This window comes from Tetrao urogallus (genome assembly GCF_951394365.1).
Source record: "Tetrao urogallus genome assembly, chromosome: 11".
Lineage (NCBI taxonomy): Eukaryota > Metazoa > Chordata > Aves > Galliformes > Phasianidae > Tetrao > Tetrao urogallus.
In genome coordinates this window covers 11,429,771-11,440,766 of record NC_136824.1, presented here as the reverse complement: position 1 = coordinate 11,440,766, position 10,996 = coordinate 11,429,771, and the positions used below count along the sequence as shown (strand labels likewise).

At 41.8% G+C, this 10,996-nt stretch overlaps 1 protein-coding gene across 3 annotated transcripts; it reads right to left on the bottom strand.

Moving 5' to 3' along the window:
• Positions 1 to 844: 844 nt before the first annotated feature.
• On the bottom strand, positions 845 to 10,137 carry LEO1 (LEO1 homolog, Paf1/RNA polymerase II complex component; the record flags this gene model as incomplete). 3 transcript variants are annotated; one of them, XM_079541183.1, is made up of 12 exons in its annotated part: positions 845 to 949; positions 3,964 to 4,061; positions 4,333 to 4,519; positions 4,845 to 4,980; positions 5,514 to 5,648; positions 5,902 to 5,996; positions 6,339 to 6,423; positions 6,949 to 7,094; positions 7,731 to 7,825; positions 8,517 to 8,639; positions 8,910 to 9,635; positions 10,080 to 10,137. In XM_079541183.1, the coding sequence occupies 12 exons, from the start codon at positions 10,135 to 10,137 to the stop codon at positions 845 to 847; spliced, it is 1,989 nt and encodes a 662-aa protein (XP_079397309.1). The 3 variants fall into 3 exon arrangements, with proteins under 3 accessions (XP_079397309.1, XP_079397310.1, XP_079397311.1); XM_079541184.1 differs by having other exon boundaries at positions 8,532 to 8,639; XM_079541185.1 differs by lacking the exons at positions 5,902 to 5,996; positions 6,339 to 6,423 and having other exon boundaries at positions 8,532 to 8,639.
• Positions 10,138 to 10,996: the final 859 nt, after the last annotated feature.

Sequence of the window (10,996 nt, the reverse complement as noted above, 5' to 3'; positions counted from 1 at the left end):
AACAGGAAAATGCATCATAAGGCTTGTACGAGGTTACAAAATGGTATTACTAGGATATGTATGAGTGCAGTTGTTAAAGAAGTCTTTCATGACCTTGCAGAAATTCATTAGTTTTGTATAAACAAGTGCTTCTATTCTGACATTTACATCACTAATGTGATTGTTATTAATGCTAACACTCAGAGACATGGATTTTGTTCAATTTGTGGAAAAATAAACATCTTATGTGGTTGGTTTACTATTCCAACTACAGAAACTTCACAGTTTACTCAGAGTAGACATGATAAGAAATACATTCAGTCAAAAATATCAAAATATAACAGCATAGTAATGCATGTAGTATGTCCACAGCCAGCAGTAAAGGAAAGCGAGGAAAAAACAGTATGGTGCTGTAGCACTCATGTGTTACTCCAAATCTTCTGTACAAATGGTAACCTTCACCTCCATAACCTCTCTAGGAAAACTTACAATTTAAGCATTCTATATGAAGGTTATGATTTCTTCTAATAAACTCAGTAAGACCACTAATTTATTCACTTTTATTCAGTTGTACAACCAGTTTGTACTACAGTTTTCAAAACTGAAATGCACTGTACAAGATTTAAAACCTGGTGCTGTGATGATCCCCATTGCAGCAGCTGCTGCAGTAAGATAAGATGTAAAAATATGAGAAAGTAAAAAAGAAAGAAACCAACTTTTATTCACACCAGAAACACAAATTTCAATGGAATTTTCCTTTATCAAAATAACCTCAGTATGGCTACTTACATCTTTGTTGTAAGAGAACTGTACAATTTATATATAAATATGTATATATAAAATCAACTTTAGTGCTCCCTCAATGTTAATCATCATCATCTTCCTCTTCATCACTGATGACATATTTCTTATGCTTCTTACTTGCTTTGTCATCATCCTCTGCTTTTCTCTTTCCAGAAGGCTCCCCTTCCTTAAGGCAAGAAAGGACAAAAATTTAAAAAATATTCAAGCTAAAATAAAAAACAGACTCAGAACAACAACAAAAAGGATTTTTTTGAAGGAAAAGCAAAATTATTTGTTCTAGTCTTTCCACCTCATGCCTCTGTAGTGCTGCACTTCATTGGTCAGCATTGGTTCCAGTCTCAGACCCCAAACCAAGAGGGTCCACAATACAGCTGCACCTCCATTTAACTCAGTGGGAATGCATCAACACCTGCTTCAAAATTAACTACTGTGTAAGAGTAATTTATCTCCCAGTCTGGGTTTATGGAGTGTGTAATATCACTATCAGCAGTTATGAATTAAGGAGATAAGCTTAACATTTCCCTCAGATTCCTAACACTGGGGTTCTACATGGGGTTCATATGCTCTTCGAAAGGAAGTGCTATTTATACAGTGACAAAACCCTACAGCTCTTATGGTATGGATAATTCCTAGAATTCGTAGGGAAATTTTCAACATGGAGAAGCTTTCTGTTCAGACAATCTGGACAGCTTTGCTCAGTTGTCAGACTACTGATACTTGCAAACCTTAAGCTAGAGCTACTGAGAGAAAAACAACACAAAAAACCATGAATTGGCAGGTGTTTTTGTCTACCACATTCTGGCATAAAGGAAAAAAGACTGATAAGGAACCACCAGCACTAAGAAACAATCCCACAGCTTAGTGTCCTAGAAATATAGCGTAGGAGGCTTCAAAGGGCTGGTCATGGGAACTCCAATCAGTGCAACTTCACTTACTCGGAGGAATTCACAAAGAACTTGACATGAGCTGATCACCTGAGATAACTTACAGCCTGTTTTGTTGGGTTTTCTGCTGTTAAAGCACCTCACACCATTCAATTCAAATGCTAAAATATAGACTCTAATGCATGAAGCAAACCAAAATCTTGTGTTTTCCTACAGATCATAGAATGGCCTGGGTTGAAAAGGACCTTAAGGATCATCTAGTTTCACCCCCTTGCTGTGGGCAGGGTTGCCAACTGCTAGACCAGATAAAATAGAATACTTGTCAATCTCTTTTATTACATTTAAAACTCGAAGAAAAATGTCTAACCTGGTGACACAGGTCTTGTCTTTGTTGTAAAAACAACCCTAATAGCAAAAACAGGTGAGTGGTTCACAACGCAGAGATCTAGAAGAAATACTGAAATTATGTAGAAAACTATCTGGGAACTAAAGAACAGGCAAAAACCCAGATTCTGATTAACCAAGTGGCCTACAGCACAGTCCCAAGTTGCTTCAGGTTACCTTATCAATATGTAGAGTTCAACTTCTTTTTTTTCCTGTCACACTATTTCTAGATTATCTCCTGTTTGTAACAATACTGCAGTGACTTTTTGCAGGCTGGATGACCAATTCCTAGCACTTAAATACAGAGCCAACAGTTTGATTGTTAATCTAAACACATTTACACCAGTTCAGTTTAAATCAGCCTTTAGGCACCACTTCAATCCAAAGTGTTCTGAAGATACTTGGTCACACTACAGATCATTAATTGCTAATGCAAAGCTCATCAGTTTGGACACAAAGGATGAGTGGCAACTCAATTACGGTTTAAAAAGAAGAGTAACTTTGCTAACACCCTCAGGCATAAGTAACCTAATCTCCTCTTCCATTAGTTAATTTTGTTTATTAAGAGCAATGCACACATTAATTGGATTTTAAGAAGCAGCAAGAGACAACACAGCCTTTCTAATTACTTATTATTCAAAACATTTTGTTTTATATTAATGTTGAATTAGAATGGTGAGAGTCTGAACTAGGAAGGAAATTTAAGCATGGAAAACAACTTAGTATGGGTGGGAATCTCAATCACAGCTACTTCCTCAGAACATTTATTCTCTTATAATTTAGCTGGGCTACTGTTAAGGACTCTCCTTCCTACGTGCAGAATATCCTCATTAATTACAGTAACTTGCCACATGGTGATAAAGGTATCAATAATAGACTGACGTTTTCAGCATTGCCAACCCACTGTTAGCAGGACAAAGATCTGGGCTGTGCTGTTGACTGACAGCACACAAAAGCAAGTCCAGTGCTTCCTATATACAGATACTGTGCTTTCAGTGAGCATACAGGAAGTAAGTTGTGCACTACTGGCTGGGCTTCATAAAGTAGAGCTGCAGCACCCCTCTGTGGTTCTGACAGGAATACTGCCTTTACAGCGGGCAACTGTAAAATGGAGGCTACCATTCTCAACCAGCAGAGAAACACAGTTAACAAAGCCTTTCTTCTGAGAGACTAGAATTGCAAAATCCCAACGTTGCTATACTGCAAACTAACAGCTAGCAGTGTCTTGTCCATAGCACCAACAGAGCTCTCAAAATTACAGTTTGGTCTAGCATGCTACACGTCACTAAAGGAAAGCGACTGAAAAATCTAGGACAAGAGCTGAGATAATTTCAACAGTTAAAGTAATCTCTTAAGGGAAATGGTGATATAAAACCAAAGTTGAACAAAGCATTGAAAAGCATTCCATGAATTAATACTGACCTACCCAAACTTCTGTTTTTAAACTTCTGTATGTTATTCTACACATAAACATTTAATTAAATAAAATATAATTTACAGTGAAACAGGACTGGAAGATGAATCAAACCTGCATGCCAGCACAAAAACACCTCTTGTAACCTACAAGGTAGTAGGCAGTAAGAATCTAAGCTTAGGAGACGACACTGCAGTAGGGACCTGGTATTATTTTTCCTCTCTATGTGATTTTGTTGAAGTCACTTTACTCTGCACAGCATCTGCTCTTCTGTGCAATCACCAGTAACAATAAGGATCTCCTTTAGGTATCACTCAAATCTGTGAACTAATGCAGTAAATAAGAAATAGGCACGATTAATTAATCAGCTTGCCAACACAAATGTTATGCTAATCACAGCAAAACAGAAACTACAAAAACGTCAGCTTTACAAACTGTACTAAGTGCATGTTCCTGGCTGAAAATGAGTAGCTATTAAAGAACAAAGTCATCTTTTACCTCATCACTAGTAAGTTTCTTCGCCTTGAGTAGTCTTTGTGTTTTATCTTCATCTGAGCCTTCATCACTGTCTGAAGAGTAGATTCTAGCTCGTTCCTCTACAGAGAAAAATGAAAAGATAAATATTTATCTGAAATTGCTGAGAAAAAGACAGTATGAAAAATACTCCTTGTACATTTAGTCCCACAATAATCAGACAGAATCTAATCTAAATATTATTAAATGAAATAAACTTGCACGAACTGAACTCTCATCTCCTCATGTATCAAATTAAGTGGCAAAATATGATCTTATCAGGATTCTCCCGTGATACAAATCCACCTGAATTACAAAGGCCCTACCTTAACTACTGGTAAGGTTTATTATTACCTCTGATGCCACCTTTGTATCTGTTTTTGATAGCTGCTAGACTGATGGCATCATCTCCCTCATCCTCTTCTTCATAGCGATCGGGTTCTAAGTAATTTGCACTCAGACCGCGCTGATGCTGCTTCTCCCTCATTCTTCGCTGCTGAGATTCTCTGCGAATGGAAGCTCTTAATCTCTCCTCTTCTTTCTGTCCAAAGAAAGCAGCAAAGGATGAGTCAAACATAATAAAAATCTCAGTACTCTGCTGTAGCTTTTGAAATCCTCTCACAGCAGTGGAAAGAGTGCATATAATTCTGTTTTTTTTTTGTGGTAGTCTGTAAGATTAAGCAATTTCAAACAAAAAAGCTGCATGTACAAGCAGCACACACAGCTAGCAATTACTGCTTGTTACTCCAAAATACACTGTTTTCCAAAAATACATCAAACGTTTAGAAATGTTCAACTACATTTTTTCTCTTTTTTTAATGACTTTAGATTAAATCAGCAGATAAGAAAGTTCCACATCAGAATACCTTAATCATTTCTGTGCGCTGAGACTCTGGATCACGACCTGCCATTGGCAAAATACGAATTTTCTGGGTCTTTGAACACCTATCTGCCAGAGACAGAGTCATCTTCCTGTGCGTGGCACTGTCTGTAGAGTGTGGCCTGTTGGAGAATTGCTTTGGGTTAAATACTTATAGAAAGAATTTACCCGTTTTCAAGTGCCAATCACACAGCAGGTATACTTCAGACTTGAAAGATTAATCTACACAAAAGTAAAAGCATTACTACTACTGTGCACTGTCACAGCTACTGGAGACATCACTTTCTCTCTCAGCACCCTGTCTGCAGTCCATTATCAGCCTAAAAAGTCATTCTCACATTTCACTTCAATATCCCAAGTCATAATCATCACCCTGATAGCCACCATTCTGATTCAGATGGAGACTCTTCATATAAATACAAACTAAAATACATTAAAAAAGTAAATGAATACACGTAGCCTTGATACTGCAGTGAATAACAAACACATCAGCCTTTCAAACTGGGACATCCAGCTTAGGAAAAACTTTTCCCAAACCCTCCAAAAATAGCACATTCTTAGCAAACTGTTGAGCTCTGAAGGCTTACTAATCGCTATCTCTACGCACTAGTTACAATACTTCATTGCACCACTTGATAGTGAACATCACGTTTACCTGAAGGTTAACTTGGTCTTGAAAACAGCCTGTCCTTGCAGACCGGTCCCTTGTCTGATAAACAGATGGTTGTGATCTCCCTGCAGCGGTGCCTTGTACACATCAAAGACCTCATTTCCCAAGTGGAGAGACATGCTTAAAGGAGATTAATGTATCAGTTACTTGATAAAGCCACTACAGTCCATTTTTTGCCTCATGTGTAAACAGGAAAGCCTTTGCGTTTCCCTTTAACAAACAGCCAATAACTATATTTCACCGCAAACAAAGCAGAGCAGAACATTTTCAGTGCGCTGAGACTACACTGATTTTTGTTGCACAGAACAGTCCATCAGTTTTGCATGCTACAGGATTCCACTGTGAAAACAGGATGCAAAAAGTTCAAACCAACCTTCCATCCGACCACTTGACGATGCGGGCATTGCTTTCTCTGATCTCATTCCCTTCCTCATCTCGCCGCATCCGCCATCGTATCGTGTTTTCTACCTGTCAGAACAGCACAGCTGTTAAACTCACAGTGGAATGCTGTGGTAAAATACACCCAGTGCTGGTCAAGAATTACAGCTAGAAGGGTTATATAATCTGCTGTGTGATACAAAGAGATGAAGGTGAAAGGGGTGGCTCTCACAGGAGAAAGGCAGTTGTTAAGTTTTTTTTAAATTTGTTCTTTTTTTAGCATTACTAAAACTCAGCAATAATCCTCAGCAATGAAGCCATCCGTACCTTTGGAACTTAAATCACAACTCATAACACCATTACAAAACACCTGAAATAGACTATGATGAAATGTCAGGTGGTTAGGTGAGCATAGAGGATATAGACTTATACCTTAAGTTTTAATCTCGTTCTCCCTTCTTCATCAAGCATCTCCTCATCTTCAAACTCATCCTCATAATACTGGGGATCAAATGGTCTGTAATAAATTATACAATACAGTATTCATTCTTCCAGAATTTAATCCAGATTAGTCTTGTGCACAGTAACAGGTGCTTGAAAGGTTTAAATTATACGCTGCACACAACAGGAGGCACTGCAGCTGTGAGGCAGCCATTTCTGCAGAAATGTAATTTACAGCATTGATTCTGCACTGCAGGAGGCCAACCCAAGCATCTTCACCACCATCAATTACTGCCACGTTAACATTCACACCCTCTCAATGGCTCCAGCTAAAGAAAGCAAGTCTGCTTCAGAACAAAATGTCTTCTCAGTATCAGGATAAAGAGGTCAGGGTTAAGGCTGGAAATAAATGCAGGTAATTTTATAAGGAGGCCCACTCATTAGCCTACACCCTACTGACCTATCCTCACTAAAGTGTGCACCTTAATGTTAACCATTTTAAATACAACCAATATAATTAATTGTACCACTAAAACAAAAGCAAAATATTGAAACTAAAAAACCCAACAACTTATCATCTGCATATTTAATATAGAATTACCTGGGCTCCACACTGAGAAAGTTGGGCAGCTTCACAAAATACAAATCGTTACCCAAATCTGTGTTTACTTTTGGTATTTCTACCTCTATTCTTGTCTCTGGAATAGGCTCTTCCTCCTGCTGTTCTTGGCTCAGCCCATTCTCATCCTAATGGCAAAGAAGCACAATAGGAGCAAAAATATCAGTCTGACTGTTCCTGGAATAAGTGCTTCCATTCTGACTGAGAAAAATTCTGCTGGTATGTAGAGAGAGATCAAGAAGCTTCTCATAAACGCACTTGAACCTTTCCAGTAAAACCAATCCATTTCAAAACCAAAAGCCATTTCAAATACCAGTGGGAACTCGAGAAAACAAAGACAGAAAGGAAATAGCAAGAGAGCTGACACACAGTTTTCAGCAAGGAATGAGAAAATAAGCATGGGATAAGATTAAATTCTTTAGTATCTTCAAGGCTCAAAATGAAAATATTTGTCAAACAGCTGTAAGTAGGGTACCAAGAAGACCTGCGAATTTGTATTTCTCTTGATGACAATCAAAATGTAATCAGTGTATTCCTTTTTCCAAATGGAAGAAGTGGAGCAGGGCTGGGGGAAGGCATGTCGACATATCTAATATTGCTGTGCCTAAAGCTCCAATCATTATTTTAGCTAGGGCAAAATGATCTGTAGATTCTTACTTAACGCTGTTAAAACTTTTTCCATTAAAATATTATCAAACCCCATTGACGTTCCAGATCTCAAAGTGGAATAGTGGTTTCATTACTTCAAAAGTCAGTCTACTTACAATGGGCTGCCCTGGAGTTGGTGGCTTGTCTTCCCCGTCGCTCCCTGAAGAAATGTCATCTGCTCCTCCAAACAGGTCCATGACATCTGCGTGTTCTGGAGGAGAAAAATTACTGTTATAAAATACACATATATGCAAACATACATGCCCCTTCATCAAACAAAACACAGAAAAAATAATCCTTCACTTTTATCACCACTTAAAATCACCTACAAAGTTTAAGAATCTCTAATTGTTATGAAGCACAGATTATTCTCTTATTCCGTAAAAAATAGGAGGTCCCCCTTATTTTGAAGCTGGAGAGTCAGTGCTTCCCTGGAAAGGCTCTATTATGGAGAATCCAGGTGAAAAGTGGCAACAGACAAATCAGGAGTCAAAGTTCATCTTTTACTCAAGTAAACAGTTTAAATATACATGACAAGCAACCTCACTGCAAACTTTGGAAGTTTTACTTCTCATTAGAAGCAACATCTTCTCTTGATCAGCAAAATATCAGTGTTTCTCAGGCTCCTGTGATAAGATGCATCATGAGCTTTGACAATGGGGTGTGAACCAACACAAGAGAAAAGCTCTGTCTCTCGTGGAGAAAACTGAGAGATGACAAAACTAAAGCGAAATCACCAGGACAAATACGGCGTGTGCTTCCTCACACAGCACCTTTTCTGTGCCGCTCTGCCGCGCCCATGGCACTGCAGCTACATCACAATGTGAGTGCTATTGACTGTATGAAGTAGCACAGCAGATAAACCATGGATTAAAAGACAAATGAACCAAAAGCCAAGAAACCAATCCCACCTTTACCTTTCTGGCCTTCTGTATCACTGTCCACCTCTGAATCTGATGCAATCGGTTTCTTTCGCTTCATTCGCAAGACTTCATCTTCACTATCGCTGCCTCTTGCAGACTCTCCTAAGAAGCATAATTATTCTCAGCAGACTAAGAATTCTGTTTTACACATTTTAAAATTCCTTTTATTAATCAAGTTGTTTCAGATTAGAAGTAATTTAAACACACTGTGTAAAAAAAAAAAAACCAAAAACACAGTATTAAAAAGATGCCCATGTTTGAAAGTTATGTGATTAACATTTAAGACAGAATTTTTCAAGCCAATGTAAATGAAACAATGGAGAACAAACCAGGCTGTAAGAAGCAAACCGTTACAACTGCACTGGATCCTACCAGATTTATGCTCCTGCTCCTCCTCATCGGAATGCTGGGCCCTTTCGTCATCATCAGAGTTCTGCATCTTCTCCTCATCGGAGTGCTGGGCTCTTTCATCATCATCTGAGTTTTGCATCTTCTCTTCGTCTGACACCTGCGGCCTCTCCTCATCATCAGAGTTCTGCATCTTCTCCTCATCCGAGTTCTGGAGCCTCTCCTCATCATCAGACATCTGAGGCCTCTCATCTTCATCAGAGTTCTGTGCTTTCTCCTCATCGTCTGAGTTCTGCTGTCTCTCCTCATCATCAGAGTTCTGCTGTCGCTCCTCATCGTCTGACTGATCGCTTTTGTCCTCCTTGCCCCACTTCTCATCCTCCGAATGGGCCTTTTCTGAACCATCTCCCTCAGAATGGTGACTGCCCTCATCAGAGCCGTGTCCCCGCTCGTCCTCCTCATCATCATGAGCAGCTTCTGAAGCGCTGTGCTGGTCCACATCCGACTGATCGTTGTCTTCATGCTCAGAGTGCCCCGAAGCTTCGGAGCGATTGTACGACCTCTCGGAGTGGTTGTCGCTGCCCGTGTGATGGGAGGCTCCTTCATCCTCGCTGTCGTCTCCGAACAGCTCCTTGTTGCTGGGCTTTGCTGCCTCCCGCTCATCATCCTGCTCGCTGTCGCTGCCCGAGGCGTTGCTGCCAGAGCCCACGTTCTCCTGGTCGGAGTCGGAATCTGAGCCAGAATCAGTATCTGCAAAACAAACACCGCCTCTCAAAGTTAAGCCATCCCTACAGGGGTCAAACAGGACACGGGCACGCGTTACCCAACAGCAGAACTACACGAGGCACAGAAGTTACCTACAATAACACATCTACCGACGACGATACAAAGAACGACCACAGGTACCACTCAATATGCCCGCTATTACCTAAGGTTCTAAAGCTCTGGGAGGAATAAGCCGTTACACAAAGCAAAGAACTCGGAGGCAGTGCCCGTTGCCAGGCGCTGCATCGCCGTTCCTTAAGACGCCTGTAACCACTTTTCACCTGTGAAGAGCATGGAGCCAGCGGGCTGCACACCCCCACCCCCACCCCCACCCCCGGGCGGTAACCCGACCGAAGCCCGGCGTTCCGCCCTGCTTTGCGGGGGGGCCCGCGGGCGGGAGGCCCGGTACACGGCAGCTAACGGCCGCACCTTTCTGCTCGGCCTCCGAGTCGGCGTCGCTGCCGAACAGCTCCTCCATGTCGGCCATGGCGGCTGCACGCGCCGGCGCCGCGCAGTGACGCGATACGGAGCGCCGGGGGCTGCATCCGGGAGGGGGAGGAGGAGAGGGAGGAAGGGCTCCTCTGAGCTCCCGCCGCCCTCTTCCGCCTCCTCAGCGCCGCCCTCAGCTGCAGCGCGGAGCGAGGGATGCGCGCCCGTTGCGCGGCGCGCTGCCATCTTGCGAGGCGGGAGCTCGCAGCTAAGGGAGAAGTAACCTGCACACCACGACCCTCCCCCCAAAAAGCGCATTTTAATAGTTTTCGTACAACACTTGTGCGAAATATTTGATCTAAGGCCTGAGCAGCAGAGTTAGCTGGGAATACAGAAGTAAATCAGCACAGCGGTGTCAGTACGCTCAGCAGCAACACCGCACAAAGTCAGTACGGGGATGCACCAGCTCCCTTTGCCAGCTGCCTGGCCGCCTCGTGTCACATCAACTGCACGGCTCAGCTCGGCATCATCTGCAAATTTGCTGAGGGTGCACTCAATGCCATCGTCTGTGTTACTGACAAAGATGTTGAAGAGTGCTGGTCCCAGGACAGACGCCTGGGGGGCACCGCTCCTCACCAGCCTCCACCTGGACTCGGAGCTGCTGACCACAACCCTCTGCCAGCAACCATCCAGACGATTCTTTATCCACCAACTAGTCCAGCTTTCAAATCCATGTTTGTCCAATCTAGAAATAAAAGCATGGCACAGGACCATGTCAAAGCCCTTGCACAAGCCCACATAGATGACAGCAGTCACCTTCCCTATGTCCACCAGTGCTGTCACTCCATCCTAGAAGTCTGTCGGATTGGTCAGGCACAATCTGACCTTGGTAGAGCCGTGCTCTCAGATCGTTTCAC